The 24671-nt window shown below is 39.7% G+C and overlaps 1 protein-coding gene across 8 annotated transcripts in view; it reads left to right on the top strand.

Moving 5' to 3' along the window:
- Nucleotides 1-24671, top strand: part of THADA (THADA armadillo repeat containing) — a 315416-nt gene that overhangs the window by 245459 nt on the left and 45286 nt on the right. For all 8 annotated transcript variants that reach the window (XM_038394629.2, XM_043511866.1, XM_038394628.2 and 5 more), the window contains exons 31-33: nucleotides 3456-3541; nucleotides 18329-18741; nucleotides 19303-19424. In XM_038394629.2, the coding sequence (XP_038250557.1) occupies nucleotides 3456-3541; nucleotides 18329-18741; nucleotides 19303-19424 (621 nt within the window). The remainder of the gene's footprint in view (nucleotides 1-3455; nucleotides 3542-18328; nucleotides 18742-19302; nucleotides 19425-24671) is intronic.

The following is a 24671-nucleotide window of genomic DNA, read 5'->3' as shown; positions in this document are numbered from 1 at the left end:
GTAGCATGGAAAAGTTACAGGCCAGAAAGGTAAATGTATGTTTATGTTTATAACCAAGTTTTCCTCTCCAGGGGTGTGTTACAACAGCTGGGTTTTCCATTGCCATGACGGACTGCCTCTTCTATAGTCCAATACAGCTGCAAAACTTTTATCCAAAGACCTAAAGCAAATTTTTCATTTTCATGTCATGGTTGTGTATATTCTCTGTAAACTTGCAAAAATGTTTGTTTTTTTCCAGAATTTTAAAGTTGAGACTGTTTCTTGAAATATACTATAATTAAATTCTTGAGTGAATTTCTAGCTTAAAAATAAGCATGCAAAACAAACTTCAGAAACTAAAATTAAAATGAAATACTGAACATTGAGTATTAGTAGGGCCCTACCAAATTCACAGTCCATTTGATCAATTTCACAGCCCGTGGATTTTAAAATTAGTCAGTTTCACATTTTAAGATGTTTACATCTGAATTTTCACAGTGTTGTAACCATGGGGGTTCCAACCCAAAGGGCTGTCAGAGTTTGGGGGTCACAAGGTTATTTTAGGGGGGTTGTAGGATTGTCACCCTTACTTCTGCCCTGCTGCCTTTAGAGCTGGTTAGGCAGAGAGGAAGGATGCTGGCCAGGTGTCCAGCTCTAAAGCCAGCACCACTGCCAGCAGCAGCACAGAAGTGAGAGTCACAGTGTATGGTGGGGTGGGTTACCATATGTCTGGTTTTCCTGGCAGTCTCCCACCTCAGTAGAGGAATGACATCTGGAGCCACAGGCTCCCCGTGCAGGGGGCAACGGCTGGAGCCGCAGCCTGCATGCAGGGGAGGTGGGGGTGTGACAGCTAGAGCCATTGCAGCTTCCTGAGATTCTCGGAAATGGGTCTGACCCACTCTGGAGTGGCCCCTGTAGGGAAGAGGAAGTCTCATCCCTTCTCATCTCCAGCCAGGACTAACAGCTGGAGCCTTGCGCAGGGTAGGAGCCCCTGGCTAGGAGCCAGATTTCATAGGGGAGATCAGATTTAATGGCCCATTTTAATGATGCATTTTTATGGCCATGAATTTTATAGTGCCATAAGTATTAGTCACAGCTAAAACTTGCACTTGTTTGTCTCTCCTACAATTTTTTTAAAATGCAAGTCCCACTCACAATATCCATTTATGTTTGTATTGTACTGGATTTCTTTCAGTCTGTAAGTTATGCCCTAGTGAAGGGTATTCTGGATGAAACATACAGTGATAGTGATACAGAGAAAAATGAAGAAATATGCCTGAATTAACTTTCATATTGTCCAGGTGATTTTAATTACTTGTGGTTTGATCAAATGTAGCAGCAAGTGGTTTACAGTTGACTGGTGCTACACAACTGAAACCCCGCAAATTAAATTTTGAGTGCATAAAACAGAGACTCTGAATTCAGAACTCAGCTAACATGTTATAAACCAAAGCAGAAATGTAGTTATGCCTAACAAAAGATTTAGCAGTTAATTTGTGATGGGGGCTGCCCTTGATGTACTCAAAGGGAAAAGATTTGGGGAGGGGGGAATCTAGACTCTTGTTTTGTTTTTAGTTAATTAAATACATTAACAATAACAAAATAAGCAGATTTGTCAATTGACATGGTGATGAGACACTTATGTGAACTGACTCTCCCAAATAAGCTACTTTTAAAATAATATAGAAATGTGTATTAAGACATTTTTGCTGATGGGAACATAATGGAAGGATACATTTTTCATTCCATTAGAAGGGCTGTCACTCAGTCAGAATGGAAATCTCTGGGTCGTTGGCCTATTCTTTTGCATATGAGGTCTAGTACAAACAATAGATCTGTACTAATTAGACACAATACATTTAAGATATTCCAGTTTCTAACTCAGCTAGTTTCTTTGTTTACAGTAATACAGTAACAAGTGCAAACTATCCTGATGCAAAGGAAAGACAGGAAGAATAGTAAGATGCAAGTATGATTCCGTCAGGAGCTCTTTATTTACCTGAAAATCAAAAAGGAATCCTACGAAAAATGGATACATGGACAATTTGCTAAGGAGGAGTTCAAAAGAAGTAGCAACAGTATGTAGGGACAAAATTAGAAAGGCTGAGGCACAAAATGAGTTACACCTAGCAAGGGACATAAAAGTCAGTAAGAGAAGGCTCTTTAAATACATGAGAAGCGAGAGAAAGATGAAGGGAAGTGTAGGTCCTTTACTTACCAGAGAAGGAGAATTAATAACTAATGACATCCAGAAGGCTGAAACAAAACACCTCAGTCTTCACTAGGGTATTTAAGAAAATAGCTGAAGCAATTTCAGAACCTTTAGCAATTATCTTTGAGAACATCTGGAGGACAGGTGAGGTCATAGAAGACTGCAGAAGGGCAAACATAGTACCTGTATTTAAAAAGGGGAACAAAGAGGACCTGGGAAATTATAGACCAGTCAGCCTAATTTTAATACCTGGGAAGATAATGGAACAAATTATTCAACAATCAGTTTGTAAGCACTTGAAGGATAATAGGGTTCTAAGTAATAGCCATAATGGATTTGTCAAGAACAAATCATGTCAAATCAACTTAGTTTCCTTCTTTGACAGGGTTACTGGCCTAGTGGATGGGGGAAAGCAGTAGATGTGATATAATCTTGCTTTTAGTTAGACTTTTGAGACATTCCCACAGGATATTCTCATAAGCAAACTAGGGAACTAGAGTCTAGATGAAATTACTACAAGGTGGGTGCACAACTGGTTAAAAGACCATGTTCAAAGAGTAGTTATCAGTAGTTTGCTGTCAAACTAGTAGGGCATATCTAGTAAGGTCTTGCAGGGATCAGTCAATATTTTCAGTAATGACTTTGATAATGGAGTGGAGAGTATGCTTATAACATTTGCAGACAACATGAAGATGGGAGGGTTTGCAAGCACTTTGGAGGACAGGATTAGAATTCAAAAGGACCTTGACAAATTGGAGAATTGGTCTGAATTGAACAAGATGAAATTCAGTAAGGACAAGTAAGAAGTACTTCACTTAGCAATGAAAAATCAGATGCAGACCTACAAAATGGGTAATAACAGGGTAAGTGGCAGTACTGCTGAAAAGGATCTGGGAGTTATAGTGCATCACAAATTGAATACGAGTCAAAAATGTGATGCAGCTGTGAAAAAGCTATCGTTCTGGGGTGTATTACTAGGAGTGTACAATTTTGCACACTACATTTTAGGAAAGATGTGGACAAATTGCAGAGTCCAGAGGAGATCAACAGAAATTATAAAATGTGTGGAAAACCTGATCTATGAGGAAAGGTTAAAAAAAAATTGGGCAACTAACTTAGTCCTGCCACAACACAGGGGGCTGGACTTGATGACTTCTTAAGGGTCCCTTCTGGCTCTATGATTCTATGTTACATTTCAATGCCTGTCTGAGCAGAGCGGGAATTTTATGAGGAATTTACTTTCTGTCAACAATTTGTTTTTTAGGCAAAATCCTTGTTTGGTGACCAGAGCTGCATATCTTGATGTCCTTGTTGTGCTGAGTGATTACCTCGGGAAATCTAGAAGAAAAGGCAAGTCAACTGTAATATTCAACTTCTAAATCAGCTGGGAAATTTCAGTGCTGTATTAAACCTGGGTGAAGGTTACGGGGAAAAAAATGCATTAGTTAGACCAGTGGAAGCTGCTGGGTGCAGAGCACTTTTGAAAACCTGGACACTTCATGCAGGGGTCTAGAGGAGGAGAAACTCATGACCCGTTGGTATCTGTAAGAACCAGTCCTGGCAGGGGGTGCTGAAGAGAAGGAGGGTTCCTTCCCGCCAGGGGTTAAAGGTGCTGCCTTTGCAGCATTCCTAGTTTCTGCTAGTCAAAAGCTTAAAAGTCAAACTCTGATCCTTTGCATAGCTCAAGCTTTCTAAGTAGTTCTGTTTTATGGATGCAAAATTTCAAAGATGGAATAATGTCTCCAATCCACCTTGGTGAAAAAATGGGTAAGTTCCATGGGAGTATGGAAAACTTCATAGGGATCATTTCTGCAGTAGGGTGAGAAGTTTTACAAAAAGTCACACCACCAAAGATTCAGCGATTTGACTGTTTACGTCATGGATGGGAAGTTCTTGGAGGAAGGACCAATCAATTGGCATTAAACTGTTGTTTAGCACGTTATTTATGGTCATACAAAGCACAATAAATGATGAAGTAAAGTGAAAGCACGATTAAAAGGCCAGCCCTCTGGAGTGTGACTGATTCAGTGCAGCTATAATTAGCTTACTGTGTCCAGTATCTAATATCAAGGATCTACAACCTATCCTGAAGGACGACCCATCACTCTCACAGATCTTGGGAGACAGGCCAGTCCTTGCTTACAGACAGCCCCCCAGCCTGAAGCAAATACTCACCAGCAACCACATACCACACAACAGAACTACTAACCCAGGAACCTATCCTTGCAACAAAGCCCATTGCCAACTCTGTCCACATATCTATTCAGGGGACACCATCATAGGGCCTAATCACATCAGCCACACTATCAGAGGCTCATTCACCTGCGCATCTCCCAATGTGATATATGCCATCATGTGCCAGCAATACCCCTCTGCCATGTACATTGGTCAAACTGGACAGTCTCTACATAAAAGAATAAATGGACACAAATCAGACATCAAGAATTATAACATTCAAAAACCAGTCGGAGAACACTTCAGTCTCTCCGGTCACTCGATTACAGACCTGAGGGTGGCTATCCTTCAACAAAAAAACTTCAAAAACAGACTCCAACGAGAGACTGCTGAATTGGAATTAATTTGCAAACTGGATACAATTAACTTAGGCTTGAATAGAGACTGGGAATGGATGAGTCATTACACAAAGTAAAACTATTTCCCCATGTTATTTCTCCCCCCCATTCCACCCCCCCCCCCGCCCCCCGTTCCTCAGATATTCTTGTTAATTGCTGGAAATAGCCTACCTTGCTTGTCACCATGAAAGGTTTTCCTCCTTTCTCCCCCCTGCTGCTGGTGATGGCTCACCTTAAGTGATCACTCTCCTTACAGTGTGTATGATAAAACCCATTGTTTCATGTTCTCTGTGTGTGATATAAATCTCCCCACAGTATTTTCCACTGAATGGATCCGATGAAGTGAGCTGTAGCTCACGAAAGCTTTATGCTCAAATAAATTTGTTAGTCTCTAAGGTGCCACAAGTACTCCTTTTCTTTTTTGCGAATACAGACTAACACGGCTGCTACTCTGAAACATGTATTACACAGTTCTTCAACGTGGTGCTTTATTATTATCCTGTCCTTAACCACTGGCACAGCAAGGTGAGTTAAGGACAGTTTTGTTGGTTTAATTCAAACCCATAACATAAGTGTTTTTGTGGTTTAATTTTAATGGCGCATTTAACTGATTGAGACAAATCCTTTATTTAAAAGAGGGTCTCTTCTGGAGGGAGACGCTCTCAAATTTGAAACAAATACATTTAACTTGTTAAATGTTTCACACATTTTCTTGCCGGGGGGTTTCTGCAAGGCAAGAATAGATTTAACTTACATAGGAGTGCTGCCAGTCAGATTACTTGGCTAGTAACACTCAAGTTTTGGGGCAAAACTGGCAAGCTCAAGCCCCCAGGCAGAGCGAGAGCTGCAATTATCTGGTACTGCTTCATATCCCCCTCCCCCCAGTGAGCTTTCCACCACCAGGGACCCACAGCTCTGGACGACATTAAATCCAGCATAGCCTGATGCTGAATCCAACTGTGTGCTTTAACTGAAGGATCAAGCAAAAAGAGAACATGTGGGGAATGTGGTCTTAACCAAGCCGAAATATTTGAAGTAATAGCAGTGGGGATGTAGAAAATAGCCCCCAAAGGGGCATACGTGCAGAAGACCTGTTAAGCAAGGGAACAGGTGGATTCTACTTCATGGGAGGAGGGTAGGAGGCAGAGGACAATGCAAAGGGTTCATATATCCTGTGTAACGAGGAGGTTGCTCCTGCACCATGCCATGGGGGTGCAGATTTAGTGGCTCCATCACTACGTAGATCCTATATAGGAACATTGAAATTGCCATCCTGGATCAGACCAGTGCTGCATCTAATCTGGTATCCTGTTACAAACAGTGGCCAGTATCTGATGCTTCAGAGGAAGGTACAAGAAATGTTGCAGAAAGTAGTTTTTGTATAACCTGCCCCTAGGGAAAATTTCCTCCTGTCCGCAATAATTAGAGTTTGACTTGTGCCCTGCAACATGAGGGTTTATATCTCTTCCAAAAGTTTCATTTTTAAAAAATACATGTAAAAATATATTTATTATTATAACTCCAGATATTCTTGTTATCTGTCTAAATGTCCTGTCCTTCTTGGAATACTGATACTCTCTGGTCTCCGATACCTTTTTCTCAATGATTTCCCAGGGTGAACTATGTTGTATGAAAAAGCATATCCCTTAATCAGTTCTGAATTTGTTACCCTTTAATTTCAGTTAATATCCCTTAATTCTTGGGAGAACAGGCATTCTAAACCTGCCTTCTCAAGACCATTAATTTTTTATATATATTTTTATCATGTTTCCTCCTATTTATGTCCTTTCTAAGGTGAACGATCCCAGTCTTTTCAATCTCTCTTCATATGAGAATTTTTCCAAGCCACTAATCATTCTTGTTGCCTGCTTCTGAGCCCCTTGTAATTCTGCACTATCCTTTTTAAAACTGAGTGATCAGAATTAAATACAGTATTCCAGGTGAGAGCATTTCATTGTTTTATATAGTGGCATTATCATATTTTTATCAATTTCCATCTCATCCCTTATGCATCCTAATGTCTTGTCTGCTTTTTGACAACTGCTGCACATAGATTAGAGGTCTTTGTTGACCTGTCCACATCTGTCAATTCATCTCTTCCCTTCCAACCCTCATCTTCTGAGGAGCAGATGCATTACAGAGACTCTTGCATTGCTGTGGCTGTACTAATGGCTGTGTCTCCACTCCATGTCTGGGGGTAAGAGGATTTCATTCCCTGTACACAGCTCCTGCAACTTGGGCTTTGAGCTGTGGGAAAATATTTGATCCTAAACAAACTGATATTGTATATACATATTTATCTTTGTTCATGTGTACTCCACTGGGAAAGTCATTAAAATTTGTGTTCACATTTGATAATTTCAAAATACTACATTACTTTGGTACATTTTCTATGAAAATGTATTCAAATAAAGTAGTCTTTATTGACTGAAAGAGCACTCTGTTATGTTATATACAATTAGAAGTGTTCTAATGATATATTAAAGATAAACTGTAGCCTAAGCAGTGTTGTCTCAAGTCTTGTACTGAAATACTGTAAGCAATAATTGCAATTTGAAGTTTTATACTCTTCATAGTTTAAACATCTTTCTACATTGAGTGTATTTCTGGTTATGGGCCACAATTGTTCTGTTTTATTCTTGATTTGTAAAGTTGTTTCAGTAAAATAAAAGGGGGATGGACAAGTCCAAATAAAACTGTTTCTTAATGTGTTTATATAAGAGGCCCCAGGAAGTGCTGTATGAGTTCCAGGCCACAGACTGAAACTGATTTTCATCAACACAAACTGGAATGCAGTGTAATGAGCCTGCAACTGGTTAAAATCAGACCACTTCTAATTGATTGTGCCTGTCAAAGGGGTTACAATTACAAAGACATTTTCAGAGTACAACCCAGGCCTAGTCTTTTCCTATTTTACATTTACTTTCTATCAATGATTTGTTGTCTTCAATAAATAAAATCTGTCGGTTAAAGTCCAGTTTAGACCATGTGGAATTTGCTACACAAATTCAAAGCAATTTAAGATGCAGGAAAGGGAGGAGAGGCAGCAAAGGTGGAGACTAAAACTATCTTGCCCAACTAAAAATTCATTATAACCAAAAAATATGTGTTGAGATAAGGTCTAGAAATATTTATCTGTCTTAAAAAGGCTAGATATTCCGCCTTACTGCTTTGGTCATGAGTGTTGCAGAATGCACGTCCTCAGAAACCTTTATTAAAATTAGAGACTTGCATCATAAGTTTGCACAGTTTAATCTCTTCTCTTTGTACACACAAAAAACTTATTTGTAATGTGTGACAACAAATATAGAGTAGTCAGCTTCTTAAAGCACATCTGGCCACTGTTCATTTGTGTCCAATTATGAAAGCTTCTCAAACAGTATGTGAAGTTTTGATGCTTAGAGCTAGCTTCTGGTGTGCTTTTGGATCTCAGTGCTAAGACTCCTGAGATTCCACATGACCAAAGACGATGCAAATTTGCAAGAAATGTTTTACCTTTCGCTTTTCTTATAGGTTTTAACTACAGTTGAAACAAGGTGGAAACTGATTCAAATCCAAACTTTTAATATCATTCAGAATGATAGCACTTTCTCTGTAGCTCCAAAAAGACCTCTTCTGCCTTTGTTGCAATCCATTTTAAGGTTTCATCTGGTTTAGCTTCTTCGCTGAGCCGGTTCCCATCTCCAGTGGTGGTAATAATACCTAACACATTTATAGCACTGAATACCTTTAAACCATTATGTCTATGTTAACCATCCAGTGATTTGGCCACAGTCTTCAAATCTGGCATGTTCCAGGGTTTTTCCAATTTAATGAGTGACGACTATGCATTCTTGAGCTCCTCTGACTTGGGGAAGCCTGGGAACTTTAAAATTTGTAACTTGTAACAAGTATATCCTGCTGGAGAATAGCCAAGTACTCTCCCTCCAAATTGAACAGCACTACAGTGGACAACACAGGAGATTAGGGAAATGGGGAGTCAGGGAATTATTGGTGATAGGAAATTCAGAGTTAGGTAACTTATTAGTAAAAGGTGGTGGAAAGTAAAGAGGAAACTGATTTGAGTTGAAGGAGGGAGGCAGAAAATTGAGTGGTCATTTCACTATGCAAATTTATAAGATGTTAGTGTGATGCATGCAATCTTGACATTGCTTGATTTTGTTCAATGCATCCGATGAAGTGAGCTGTAGCTCACGAAAGCTTATGCTCAAATAAATTTGTTAGTCTCTAACGTGCCACAAGTACTCCTTTTCATTGCCACTGAGACTGATTAGCTATAGTGGTAAACTATACTGGCTAACCTTCCTAATAGAAGTTTCCCAAACGTAATAAGCCAATTTGGCAAAAGGACTTTCTTGCTGGTGTAACTGCATCTACACTGGCTTTTGCTGGCATAGGTTTGTTGATTGGGGAATGATTTTTTCACAGTCCTAACTGACATAGCTATGCTGGCAAACTTTTAAGTGAGGATCTGGCCTCAGTCAGCATTTCCTGAATTTTGAATGCTTGATTGTCAACTTTAATGTTGCATTAATTCTATTTGTTTTGAATGGTATTATTGTTTGTATATTCAATAATATCCAAAAGCATAGAACTAATATGGTAATGGGAGAGTGGATTTCCAAGTGCTAAAAGGAATAAAATGTAGTAGAGACTTGTGACTCTGAGGCAAGCAAGTGTGAATCTGAATGCAGGCAGCGAGAGGGTCTGTTGAATAGGTCCAGTTTCGCAACTACAATGTTCAGAGTAGATCTATATTTTATGGCTTAATAGAAGAATTGACTGACAAATAAGAGTGATTGGGAAAAAATACTATTTATCTGAAGCTGCTCCAGAATTTCCATGGGAATGCAACAGAATCCCCAGGGACCTTGCCACAAAATTTAGGTCCAGTTTGCCACAGGATATACTTCAGGCCATGTGTGTATTTATAGTTATTTTTGAGAATTCTAAAAAACATCAGCTGGAGTCAGGAAGAATTCCTGCTCATGTTGTAGTATTGCACAATTAGGTTTTGAGATTATATACCCTTCTCTGAAGCATTCAGCATCGGCCTTTGCCAGAAACAATATACAAGACTGGATGGACTATCCATCTGTTTTGGTGCAATATTTTTTATTACTGGATTTCTCTAAAGAGCACACTCATCTGGATTCTGGGCTGCTGCTCTCTAATTCCTTTGTGGCGGGTAGCTCCATCTGGTTGGTAGGCTTTTGGCACCCAGCTGAGCCTTTCCTCCTTATTTATACCCAGTTGTCTGAAACTTCACACTGGGACAAGAGCTCCTATTGCAGTGACAACAGCGGGATCAGAGTAGTGCACACGGTGCTGCAACGACTGCAGAGAGGGCTCTGACCTAGGCTGTTCATCCTCCTATTAGACAGACGAGGTGGGTGAGATAGTATCTTTTATTGGACCAACAGAAGTGGGTCCAATAAATTATTTTACCTCACGCACTTTGTGTGTCTAACATATTGGGAATGACAAGGCTACGACACAGCTACAACACGGCATATGTCCTCCCTATAACAGATGAAAAACCCTCCAGGGCACAACCTTCCCGCTTCAGGCAGATGTCCCTTTATTTGTGTTATTCGGAGATTTGCCCTTGCTACAGTCCAATAGCTCTTATCAATTCATAAAAAAGCAAAAATAAATGTAAAATTACAATATGATCTCTAATAGTAAATGGCAGAGTTTGCACAGAGTAGTGTGCAAAAGCAGATATTTGTTTATTTAACATACTGTTCTGTCCATAAATCAAATAAAAAATATAAAGAAAGAAGAAAAGGAACCAGGAAAAGCTACCAGAGAAAAGTTGAAAGAAAAGTCTATGTATAAGTCCGTAATAGACACTTTTTTTTCTACTATGCATGTACTGCCAGCCTTCTTGAGCCCCATTCTGTCCTCCGATATGCATAGTCAACTCCTTTTGACTTCAGAAATACTGTAGAATTATATACCTTTTTCAAAAATACTGTTGCTTCATAGGAGAGAGAAAACCATGAGTATGATCTCAAAGGTGTGAACCTAGCAGAATAAAGCCTTTCAAGTTTCATGTCCACATTTTGATTTTTTCCAGTTTAAGAGTGGGATTTTCAGAAGTTCTCAGCATTTGCCTAACTCTGCTTTTATTAGCATCTATGAGAGTAAAGTTAGACTAATGCTGAGTGTTTTGACAATTGTACCCTATGCCAACAGGTCCTTTAGATGCCAAAACGTAGCAAGTCAGTAATCTGGGTAAAGTCATTTTATTGAAATTGAAAAAATAGATTCTGACTTGCATGCTACCTTCTAGCATTTTATTCCCTATATCAAGTGTTGTAGGTTTCACAAGCATTGTGCAGATTGACACCCAATTAGCATTCTCAGTCCCATGATGCACTGTAGTAAATAAACTACAAACTGGACAGATCTGTCTTATTTTTAGATATCTTTAAGGGCTCATATTTATCAATAGGTACAACTGCAAGAATATAGTGCATCTGAAATGTGTGAGACACAAAAACCAGGCAATCAGTAAAGTTGTCTGGCATTTTATTTTTGTTTTACACCACATGGCCATACTATCCTTAGAACAAATATTTTACAGTGCTGTTATCTTTGTCAAATATATTTGTGGTTTTCTTTGCTAATTAGAATGCATAGTACTTGTCCTGAATTTCTGCCAAATGTAATAAACTTTTTTTTAGCTTCCATATATTATCAAAACTCCAAATGTTTTACAGTAACTAGTTTGTGAAAATGAAGCTGGAATCTTCAAAACAGTTTGTCTCAATGATAAGCTGGTAGATGTTATATATAATAAGAAAGCTGAGAATGTGGGGGTTTTCATTTTATACAACTTGCTCTTAAAAGGAAGCTAAATGCTAACTGAAGTAACTTTTCCCATAGGCTAACTTAGAAATTGATAATGGTAAAATCCAGGAAAAATAGTTAAAAGTACTTTATACTCCTTACAACTTGAATAATTAATGTAACTGGAATAAATATAAGGTCAGTTATTTTAATGAGATTTTAATTTTCTTTGCCTAAATCTCTAAGAAATGTGGCCAAGCAATTTTAGCGGGGGGGTGGGGGGGGAGGGAACCAAAAACATTGGCAGCTTACAGATGCCTGCTTTGATTATTTGGTCTAATTAGGTTAAATTTAACAAATTCCATCTGAACAAATTGAAAGCAATTTCTATCTGTTCGTTATGTCATAAATTATGTAAACTGTGGGTGCAGATGCATTTAATGTGGTACATGGTCAATGCCATTTTTTTGACTAAAGATTTAAAACATATTTTTAGAATGTGCAGACTTCTAGATAGTCTACTCCTACTGACTTTCAATTAGGCAAATCAACTTGAAATTTGGTTGGATAGCCCAATATTCTGGTTTAATAAAAGTAGCTCCTTGTCCTGGAAAAGACTGGTATTATGGGCTAAAGTTTTAGCAAAAAGATGTTTTTTCCCTGCATATACATAGAATTTGAAAAATCTCTCTCACCTGGCTACTTGCCTAATTGGGTATTTATGGGCCTCATCATCATTTATCATTGCACCTCACAAACATTACTGAACAGCCCAATGAGGAAAGGAAATATTTAGTCCCATTTTACACATAGAGAACTGAGGGACAAAGCATCAGAAAGGGGGGCACCATTGATGCCAGCTCTTGCAGTTTTATCACAAGTCTCACAATATTCAGATTTTTTAAAAGATTCTTGTGATTGCTTATTTCTGCCTTCAATCTTATGAAGTTTTTCCCTCATCCAAAGTGGCCAGGATCCCTCATTATTGTCAATATGACTGAAGCCACATGTTGCCTTCCAACAAGATGGCCACCATGTCTCTCTCACCTTTGCAAATGAAAGCAAGGCTGCTCCCAGCAAAAATGAATGCCACCTCCCACTGCTTCAAATAGGGCTGTCACCAGCTGCCATCAGGGAAGATGGTGGCACCTTAGTCACCATGTGAGAGTCAGGGGACAGGAGAATGCTAGTCAGGATAGTGTTAGGGAGTTGGACAGGGAACTGTGAGGAATCAGGAATGTGTTGGAAGCAAGAGGCAGAGCAAGGGAAATATGTGTGGGGACAGGAGGCAGACTGAGGAAGGTGCAATGGAAAGTGGGGGGGCAGGAAGCAGACTGAGTGGGCTCAGAGGAGTGGGGCTAGGAGACAGACTCAGGGCAGTTGCAGGGAATTGTGGGGGGGGCAACAAGAAGACTTGAGGGGGCTGCAGGGGAATGTGGCATGACAGGAAGAATGTGATGGATAGAGGACTCTGAAGGGATATGTGGGAGACAAGTTAATGTTGGAGAAGGTGGAGGAGAGGATACTGGGGGAAACATGAGAGAAAATGTAAGAGTACAGGTGCCTGTCCTTTGTCTAGTTAGGAGGTAGGGTGGAGAAGGGTAGAAAGCAGCTCTCCACACCCAAGGGGATATGTGAGAGTAAGTGGAGACAATTCTGGTTGTTGAACAGAGAAGTCACATTCAGGGCCAATCAGACGGGGGGCCAGGAGGGCCATTTGGCCTAGCCCTCAAGCTCAAAGGGGGCCTCAAATTTAGACACTTGTTAATTTTTTGGCATTTGATAAGTTTCGCAACTTGTTTTTATGCGTATCCCTATCTGACCAAAATGTGACACACTCTCTCAGCTTAGCTCTGCAAATTTAAGCAAATAAGAGATGTGATTTGATAAGACATCATTTTTTTGTTAACCGATATAGATTTTGTCATATTAAAGAGTTAATAATGTTCATAAATATTAATAAAAATATATCAGTTCTGATGGCACAAGATTAGATCATGTGTCATCATTTTTTTTATTATGGCTAGGGGCCTCAAAAGCTGGAAGTGGCCCGTGCCTCTCTGGACCTCTGAGAGGACGTGGTCACATTTTGTGTGTGTGAACTTTGAACATGAAATTATCATATGAGATTATTATTTGGGAGTAGACAAGCTTCCTCCAAAAGGTGAAAAAAATCAGACAGGAGACTATATAGAGCAACAGAAATATCTGTATTAAAGTACAATACACTAAGTTTTAAACATAAATTTCAGAGTGCGTAGGGCTTGTCTTCACTGCAGAGTTAATGTGATTTATAACTTGAATCTTGCCTCTAACTTGAGTCCCATTGATACATATACATTCTGAACTCAAGTGTGGTGGTGCAGGGGGGTACAGGTTACAGCTCAAGTTAGCACAATTTATCAGCTGCTGTTCCTCTGGAGTGATATTTTTACAGTGCTCTCATTAGAGCTAGGCTAACTCAAGAGGCGTTAATTCAAGCATATAAAACTTGAGTTAATTATACAGTGAAGACATCGCCGTAGGCTTTTATATATGATATGACTAGTAGATATGACTAGTAGAACTAAAATTTTCTATTTTTTTCATTATAAACAGAGTTTGAATTAATTTAAAAAAGGTACTCCTAAACTCTGCTCACAAGCCAAGCTCCACCTAACAGTAGACAGTGCTGATGTTCAAAATATCATCACGCAAGCTCTGCTGGGTTTCACTGGAGTCCTCAGGTTTGGATATACCCATAGGCAGGGCTGGACTAAGGCATAGGCAGAAGAGCAGTGTGACTAGGGCCCCAGGTTCCAGAGTCATGTGATGTCAGGATCTAAGCTTTCATTTAAAACAAATTATGTTTGTTGTTCTTATGGTTGTAAAGAAAAGCTTGAAAATGTGACCCACACATAACCAATACTATGAGGGCTGCCTGAGCCTGTAGCTGGCCTTCAGTAGGGAGAAGAGAAGCCACCAGGTCTTGCATCCACATTCAGAGTAGACCAGGTACCTGGCCCCACTCTTGCCACTTTTGGGTACAGCTACCACCAAGCCACTCTTTGCTACTGTTGTGGCTGTGGGAACTCTCCATGTGATCGTGTTTCAGAACTGACTAAGGAAAGCATGGAGTTTGGACCTGGTAAAACTCTGAGGGCAGTCCCACATTCCTCTTTCCTTCTACTCCCAGTAGTGCTGGTGGAGGAAAGGCATAGTTGACCAAGAGTGAGGTAGGGCATCCATTCCTAGCTATGACATAGACTGGAATATCTGTGACCACTAAGTTGTTAAATGGTTGGCTAATTAGCCAGTCTTCCATCTCAGAGATCCTTTACTGTGTTCCACCTGGAGGGAGGCTAGGGGACACTCTCCCAAGGAAAGTGTCTGAGTTGTTTCTACATTTAGACTTGAATTTGTTTCCCATCCTTGATGGATGATGTATGCAAATAGCATAATTTGTCCCAATTAGATTATGTCATCATTTTACAGATAGGCATCTATCGCTTCCAAGAGATTTATGCTGCTTAGATTTTTGGTCTTTAGGTCTTTGAACATCTTCCCTGAGTTTGCTTCTCCACCTAGAATACTTGCATCTATTGTCAAGGGGCTTGGTGTAGCTAGGGGACTTGTGATATTTCTAATGGTCCATCACAGCAGACAATGGATCATCCATGGAGATATTCAATCCTGAGACTGATTCCAAAGGGCAAGAATAAATATCTGGAGTTCTAGCCTTGTCCACGGTGCAATGTCTGTGCAGGAGACCCAGAGCCTCAGTAACTGTAGGTACAGATAGACAATGATGTTACTGTTCTCTGAGTTCCTGTTCCCCTATATCTTTTGTGTAGAGAATAAAACCACTAAGAACACACAAGTCTGTAGCATGCTCATAGTCCACTGCATCTTTCAATGAGCCATCCAACCAGTGATGCTCAAATCAAGATGACATTTTGGAATGGGTACAGAGAAGTTCCTAGAGACTTTAACTACTATCACTATTAACACCTGCATGAGTTCCCTAAGAGCTGATAACTGGTGGACCTGAAGGAAGTCTTATAACTAGATTATTTTTTGTGTGTGGTGTAATAGCATATTTCCTCATATAGTGTTAACAAATACATATCACAATGATATAAATCACGAGTGTGGTGTTAGCTTTCAGAAAAGACTCACTTGAAACATCCTTATACTTAGGGCCCCACCTAAGTCATTTTGGTCAATTTCATGTTTTCAGATGTTTACATCTGAAATTTCATGACGTTGTAACTGTGGGGGTCCTGAACCAAAAAGCAATCAGGGTGGGAGGGTCACAAGGTTACTGTAAGAGGGTCATGGGATTGCCACCCTCACTTCTGCCTTGCTGCTGGCAGGGATGCTGCCTTCAGAGCTGGGCAGCCAGAGAGGAAGGATGCTGGCCAGGCACCCAGCTCTAAAGCCAGAGCCATTGCCAGCAGCAGCACAGAAGTGAGGGTTGCAGGGTATGGGGGATTAGTTACCATATGTCTGGTTTTCCCAGCAGTCTCCCACCCCAGTGCGGGCCTGACAACTGGAGCTATTTTACAAGTTCTTGTATTTCACCCATGTGAAACGATGGGCTCAATATCCACTGAAGTCCATTTCATAGTGGCTCTTGATTCTGATATAACCACATAATATATCATTCCACACTTTCTAAGGAGTTGCCTTTTCCTCCTTTAAAAGCATTCAAATGCTGTTATAACGGTATTTAGTTATTTCTGCAGTTTTAGAAGGACTCATAGGGCAGGGTGGAGTAAAAGTGTGCTATTTTTGAGCCCTCAATATGCAAACTGTAATAATTCTTTCAGTCTTTATTGCTACACCACCTTGAGCTTTAATCATGAGCTTTAAATCTGTGTGACCTTACAAACAAAGCAGGAAGTGTCTTGAAAATAACTTGAATGTGAGCTATCTAAAGAACACCTGGATGCTTCAGGTAATTCAGCAGGTGTTATTCTTCCTTCCAAATTAGTACTGATACAATGATGGTAGGGGACAGTGTGCTGCTTTAGCTGATGTGTTTCAGGTGAGTTGTAAATCCAGGGTCCAAACCAGTTCTAATCATGTTGACTAGCTCTGGTAATTCCATTCTGCCATCCTTATTTCCCTCTGCAGTTTCAAATGAATAAGGGATTCTTCACTTCCTGACTTGCTAGATGTGAGTAGATCACAAGTGAGAGGAAAACACCTACCAGCATTGCTGTGGGAGATGCTAATATGTCCATGACTTCATGGAGCCTTCCCAAGATATTTAATGGAATTTGTGTTTTTCATTTAGAAATCGGATGTCCTTGGGTGAAGTAGTATCTATTGTCCCCATAATAAATACATTGAAAGGTTCTGAGGCATTCAGATATTACAACAATGGGGACCATGTTAATATCCTGTGGGAGAGGGTCAGTTCCTTCTCATCCTAATCAAGTACTGAGGGTCACCTCAGTTGTGCCTTGTTTGTACTTCCTCCTTCATTCTTGAGGCTCCTTGTTGCATCTGTCACCATCCGGGTTAAGGAGGACTCAACAAAACTCCCATCACTGCTTAGTCAGCCATAGGTGATTCCTGTTCCCTCTTGCAGCAGCTGATCACCTGGACTATGCAGAATGTTTTTGTTTGTTTGGTATTTTAATAACAGAGACAGACATTTACTTTGGTAATTAATGTGTTTATCAGTTTAGTCAAAAGTTTTTAGTTTGGCCAAAGAAAAGAGTTAAGCAGAAAAATAAATATTTCCATGAAAGCCTGGAAAAATTTCTTCATGTCGAGGTATAAAAACAAGAATATTTTCACTATATTGAGATAAGAGGTATTTATTTTTGTGGAGAAGAATGTTGGAGAGAATATGGAGCATTGTTGGTATCATAAGGCAAAGCAAATATGCAAAGATATTGCCAAGTGGGCCTGCAGTTCCTGTTTTAAGGTTTCTAATACTAACAGGACGTTATTTGAAACATGAAGAATTAGGTCCAAATTATCCATTCTTACACCATACACAGGGAAGCCGGAAATCATCCAAATACAGAAAAAGTGTCTGGTGTGTGTAGAAAAAAGAGAGATACCAGAATGGCATTATTCCTCTGCAACATGCAGTGTAAGCCCGATAAATGTTTGGCCCTGCATTTTTGAGGTGTCAGAATAATTCCCCTCAAAATCTATGGGCATTTACTTCATAAGCTTAGCTGTCCCTACAGCCTTGCAAAGTTGTAATGAAGGCTTACCGACTAGGTGTAAAATCTGCTCACCCTGTTGTACCATGACAAACGCTATGGTCCCTGAAAAAAATTATGTGCTTGAGCAAGTGGGCAAGTGGAATTTTGCATGTCTAAAATACCGTTGACAGTTCTGAAGCAGTCTGGGGATACACACACTGTAAATATGAGGCCTTTTTCAGTTTTGGAACCAAAATGCTTGAACTTGAAACTTTTTCGCATTTATATGATTGGTTTCTACTGTACAGTTGAGAGAGTTTAATACTATATTGTGACAGTTTATAAAAATGTTTCTGTATTTTATTTTTTGAGTGCTTAGTCTTTAAACATATATACATATGACAAGGATCCATGACAGTAATTTTATAAATCAGATCACTTCAAAGCAAAGACGGAAAATAACTTTATTTTCACTTTAGTATCTGCATGAATGTTGTGCCATTTTTTCAAACCTCAAGGTTTTTAATTTCATAGAATCATTTAGTTATCAAGAATCCATGTGTAATATCCATTTGTATTTTTATTTATTTATTTATTTTTCTGCAATTCTATTTCAGGAATAGAGTTATTCGGCTTTTGGGAGGAAATAGGTAGTGTTATCTCAGATTCTGAGCTGATGACAGGTATCCACTACTTCTCTGCAGTACCAGGATTCACACAGTATCTTCAGAGTATCACCAAACTCGTAATCTCTATGCTGTCAGTGGCTGCAGATCCTGACTTCTCAAACAGTAGTTCACCTGTTGCAGAGCAAATAATGAATCCTTCTTCAATGGTAGTTCACTTGCTTCAATCTGACTTTCACGAAGTACGTCTGCTGATGTTGGAAGCAGTGCTGCTGTGGTGGAAGCAGGAAAATTCTAAGAAGGCTACAGTGGAAAAGAAAGGTCCATTGTCCTTACTTTCTGATTTTGAGGTGACTCTTCTTAGGATGGCTATGAAGGAAAAGCATCCGGAATGTTTTTGCAAGGTAGGAGCTATTCAGTTTTCTAAAGATTTGGAATGTTTTCAGTAAATGTGTTGAATTCTTTTCAAAAAATGCTCCTGCTGTATTTTTGAGCATGACTTTTTTGTATTATATTCAGTATAACATGCGTCTCTTTCTCTTAATATTCCCCAGGAATTTTACTTTGATTTTGTAATAGTCAGAGAGTTAGAAGTCCATTTTTTTGCTTAAAAGTAAAACTTCCCCTGTCTGATATTTATATCTTCATCACTTTTCTAGTCCTGCTGAGAAACCTGCATTTTTTCACCATGGTTTGCTGCCTGTACATTCAGTCAACAATTTGTTAGAAGTGAATCTGTGCATTTGAGAATTAAATACAAAATATGTGGACTTGTATTTATTTTCCAGAAACTACAATATCATTTTGAAGCTCTATTTCCCAGTTATTAGATACAGATAGGTATATAGATCAATACATCTAAAATATAATTGTGATAAATTCCTTGCTGATAAAACAAAAAAAAATACAGTTGGCGTCACTGTTTCTTTACTTACCAGTATTTTGTTTGTGGATTATACGTGCAGGTGCTAGAAATTCTTCATTGTATGGATCTCAGAAATGTTCTTCCAAGGACAGAAGATTCTATAAAGATGACTCCAAAAGAGTTCTTAAACTGGGCTATGAATATCATAAATGCCTCTGACAGGTATAGTCTCCATCTTTGCATTTTACCAATCTATTAAAATATACATTGTTTGAAGTTTTAAATAAATCTCTTCAGACTTGAAGGAATCTTTAGTGTAGAAGGAAATAATTCAGAACTCCAGTAAACTACAAACCTAAAAATAAAATACAAAAAAGGTTTTCTTTCTGTTTACAAAATTGGTGTTTCACAGAAGTGAGTGGTTATTGCAGAGAGATAGGGAGCACATGTGCTGTATTTTTGAAGAAGTGTATCTGGAGCTGAATTATCTAAAGCGGTCCAAGACCAGGAAGCAAACATTCTATAAATGAGTGAATAATAATCAATTGGGAATTAGCAAGATGCTGCAGCTGTCAGATGGGGGGCCAGTGTATATCATATGACACTTCCCAAATAGTAATCAGTGAACACCATGTCACGTACAATTATTTCTCCCAAACGCACTCTAATTCACACTGGGTCTCTCACTCATTTGTGTAGATTAAAAAGGTTCTATTCTACATCTGTGGATCTGCCTAGAGACTATCAAATTCTGTAGTTCACAACAGAAACTATTCTGTTTGTAAGAAACTATACTGGTGATTTAAGATTTTTACTGGAATTGCAAGAATTGACAGGATTGCTCATGACTTTATTATCTAAAATAGGCCATCAAGAGATTTTAAAAGAGGAAAGGGTTAACCCAAAGGCTTCTGGCATTCAGTTTTATTGCTGTGTTTTCACATTGGTCACCTGGTTTTTTATATATATCTGTATAATTATAATGGTAAATTCTGGCCATCAGGCAGATACTACTTTCAGATATTTTCTGAATGACAATTTCTTGAATCCCTTATACTTAAATACACATCTGCAGTTGAGTAGGTACAAGACATATGAGTAGGTACAAACTGTGGTGCTCTCTTCCTTTCATTAGCTTCTGAGAACATGTAAGGTGCTTGCATGAAGCACTGTATGGTCTAGATATGTGGAGTTCAGTGAGCTGCACTGTCTTTGGCACATTACCCAATTTGGGTGGATGGGCAAAAGTGTCTCAAAGCCAAGATCCTTTAGGACTCTTAGAGGCAGTGTTTCAGAAAGGACTTGAGAGAGGAATAGGCATGTTAACCGGTAACTCAGATACCACTATGTAATAATTACTGGAATAGTCTAACTTTTTAATGGCAAACACTGTAATTATTTGCAAAAAGAAAAGGCGTACTTGTGGCACCTAAGAGACTAACAAATTTATTTGAGCATAAGCTTTCGTGAGCTACAGCTCACTTCATCGGATCCATTCAGTGGAAAATACTGTGGGGAGTTTTATATACATAGAGAACATGAAACAATGGGTGTTCTCGTTACAGTGTGTATGGTAACACCCATTGTTTCATGTTTTCTATGTATATAAATCTCCTCACTGTGTTTTCCACTGAATACATCCGATGAAGTGAGCTGTAGCTCATGAAAGCTTATGCTCAAATAAATTTGTTAGTCTCTAAGATACCACAAATACTCCTTTTCCTTTTGCGAATACAGACTAACACGGCTGCTACTCTGAAAACTGTAATTATTTGTTTCTCTCTGTCACTTCATAATATCTTCTTAGAATTGTAATTTTTTCACAACAGTTTATATATTTTCATTGTACTGATCCTATTAGCTTGCTACAGGACATGCAGATTGCTTAAAAGTTGTCAAAGTTTAAATGGATAAATTGAAGCAGAAAGCTCTTAAATGAAATACATGTCCTGAAACCAAGGTTGTATGGCTACCACTGTTGAATGAAATTATTCAAGAACCTGACTATGGTTCTTTTTCGAATGCAGGTCCATATGTGTATTCCATGGTGCCTGCACCTGAGTCCGGAAATTCTAGCAAGCAGTATCCATTAGCCTGCACATGCACTGTAGATCTCCTTGTCATGACAGACGTTGACTCTTGGAAATTATGCATCAACAATACTCCATCGAGTTCCTCTCCCTCTGCTCTCACAAAACCCTTTCCTGGTTCCTCTTCGGGAACCACACTCTCTAGGTGACTCTTTATCACGAGGTGAACTCCCTTCTACAATGAGGAGCAATAGAACGGGTCTCACCTCAATGTAAGGGAGAGAGTTCTGTTCCCCGTATTTCCTAGTGCCCCAAAAAGACAGAGGATGGAGACTCATTCTGGACCTTCAGCAACTAAACATGTTTATTTGAAAGCTGAAATTCAGGATGGTTATGTTAGCATCAATAATCCCCCTCTTACAGCAGAGGATATTGTTTGCGGCTCTCGACATGAAGGATCCATGCTTTCATGTAGGCATTTATCCCTCCCACAGAAGTTTGCTTCAGTTTATGGTGGACCACGAACACGTCTTATTCAGAGTCCTTCCATTTGGCTAGCAACAGCAGCCAATATATTTACAAAAGTTTTCTCTTTGATGGGAGCCTGTTATGAGACGTCAAGAATTACAGTTTTCCCATGTCTGGATGATTGGCTCTTGGTAAATCGACAGAGTTTCTGCTCCATCTTCTAGCAGCTCTGGGCATCTGCATAAACAAAGAAAAGTCCATTTTATCACCTGCACAGCTGATAAACTTCATTGGAGTGACACTGAGCTGTTTGTTTCTGATAGCACGGATTATTTGCAGACCAAGGACTACAGTCAGAATGTTGCCCTTGCTTTTTGCCCTTTGGCCTCATGCACTTATGTGACGTCATTCACCAGGACTTCATCTATGATGTCTACATGCTTAGCTCCAGTCGATCTACACACCAGACAAAGATCACATCAACTCTAGAGTGACTGTTCCTGCCAGGTTTCAGAGTAGCAGCCGTGTTAGTCTGTATTCGCAAAAAGAAAAGGAGTACTTGTGGCACCTTAGAGACTAACAAATTTATTAGAGCATAAGCTTTCGTGAGCTACAGCTCACTTCATCGGATGCATTACATCATTACCTTCTTCACGTGGTGGCCAAATCTGGAGAAAGTGAGAATGGGCATTCCCTTCAACACTTCCATCATCGTAACAGATGCTTCCCTTCTGGGTTGAGGTGCTTACCTGAACAATCACACTGCACAAGGTGCAGGGACCCACGGGAGGCCAGACTGCACATCAGCATAGTAGAACTGAGGGCAGTCTGCCTGGCTTGCAGAGCCTTTCTCCCACTTACAGGTTCACTCCATATCAAAGTGATGTTAGACAATATCACCACAGTCTTTTGCATAACTAATAAACAAGATCTCTTCCCCTTTGCCTGGAAGCAGTTAGGATTTGGAACTGGTGAATCAGAAACGGCATCATTATCCTAGCCAAATTCCTCCCAGGTGTTCAGTACTCTTCAGCAGACAATGTGAATAGGCATTGTTTTTCTGCAGATCACGAGTGGGAGATTCATGACTCTGTCCTGAGTAAAATATTCAGTGGGGTACACCTCAGTGAGATTTCTTTGCATCCCAAATGAACAGAAAGCTTCCCTTGTACTGCTCCTGAGGAGCTATGGACCACAACAATGGATGCTCTCCTTTTGTCATGGACAAACAATCTCAGCCTTTCCTCCCTTTCTCCTGCTACCAAAGGTCCTGAGAAAGATCTGTTATGACAGGGCCAGAGTCATTTGGCCCAAGCAGCTTTGGTGCCCAGAACTTTTAAAAATATCATCCTCCCCTCCCCCTGCCCCTTCCTGGACCTCCTAACTCAGAAGTGGGGACAGAATCAGACACCCCAGTTTGGACTCCCTCCATCTCATAGCCTGTTGTGTGGATGGTCATCAAAAATAGAACACTTCTGTTCGGCACCTATTCAGGCTATCCTTACTCAAAGTAGGAAATATTCAACTAAGACCTGCTACCTAGTTGGAGATGTTTCTCTACCTAGGTGCAGCATAATCAACCTTCTCCAGGCGCTGCACATACTGTGGTTGTTTTAGGTTATCTGCATCCGATGAAGTGAGCTGTAGCTCACAAAAGCTTATGCTCAAATAAATGTGTTAGTCTCTAAGGTGCCACAGGTACTCCTTTTCTTTTTAGGTTATCTGCTGTCTCCAAAAACTCAGGCCTTTCCATTAGTGAGCTGCAAGTCCACCTTGCAGCGATTAGTGCCAGAAGACAGTCTGTTTTCACCACCCAGGTACAGTAAGATTCATGAGGGGCCTTATCAGGACCATTCCACCACTGATTAAATGTACATTTCAATGGAAAATCTTAATCTTTTCCTGTCAGTACTCATCAGACCACTGTTTGAACCCAGGGTGACATGCTTCATGTCTCACCTGGCCATTCAAATTGCATTTTTAGTTGCTAGAGAGACAAGGTGGGTGAGGTAATATCTTTTATTGGACCAACTTCTGTTGGTGAGAGGGACAAGGTTTTGAACTATACAGAGCTCTTCTTCAGGTCTGGGAAAGGTACTCCCAGCATAACAGCAAAATGTAAGGAGGAGCAGATTGTTTAGCAGAAGTATTAGCACATATTTTAAGGGAACATTCAAGGCAGAGTGGCCCATTAACACCTCTGTGGCCCTTGGACAAAAAGAGGGGGTTAGTGGGTTAAAGATTGTTGTAATAAGCCATCCATTCAATATCTCTGTTCAATTAATGATTTTTAGTGTCTAGCAGAGTAATGAATGTAAGTTCCCAAGTTTGTCTTTTGAAAGTGTTGTGCAAGTTTTCTTTGAGGATGAGTACTAATAGGTCAGATGCTGGGATTACCTTTCCCAGACCTGAAAAAGAGCTCTGTGTGGTTCAGAAGCTTGTCTCTCTCTCACCAACAGAAGTTGGTCCAGTAAAAGATATTACCTCACCTCACCTTGTCTCTCTAGTATCCTGGGACTGACAGGTCCACAACACACTGAATAATACAACAATTTTTAGTTGCTATCACTTCAGTCAGGAGGGATGAATGAATTGGCAGCTCTCGTGGCAGACCTTTTCCCTGAGACAAACCATCTAAAAAGAGTATCCCTTCATCTCCATCCTAAATTCCTCCCCAAGGTTATTTCTGAATTCCATGTCAACCAGAATATCCATTTATCTGTCCCTTATCAAAAACCCCACACTTTTGCTAAAGAGAATAAACTTCTTTTCCTCAATCTCAGACATGCCCTGGCATTCTATCTGCAAAGGACTAAACCTATCAGAAAATCACCAAGACTTTTTCTTGCCATAGCAGAAAGATCATGAGGTCAAGCAATATCCACTGCAGAGGCCTGAACTAGCCCGTAATGTCTAGAGAATGTATGGAATGTGCTTCAGGATGTAGCAGTGGGAACTGCAGTACTGCAAG

This window comes from Dermochelys coriacea, chromosome 3 (assembly GCF_009764565.3).
Source record: "Dermochelys coriacea isolate rDerCor1 chromosome 3, rDerCor1.pri.v4, whole genome shotgun sequence".
NCBI lineage: Eukaryota > Metazoa > Chordata > Testudines > Dermochelyidae > Dermochelys > Dermochelys coriacea.
This window is presented reverse-complemented; position numbering and strand designations above follow the sequence as displayed.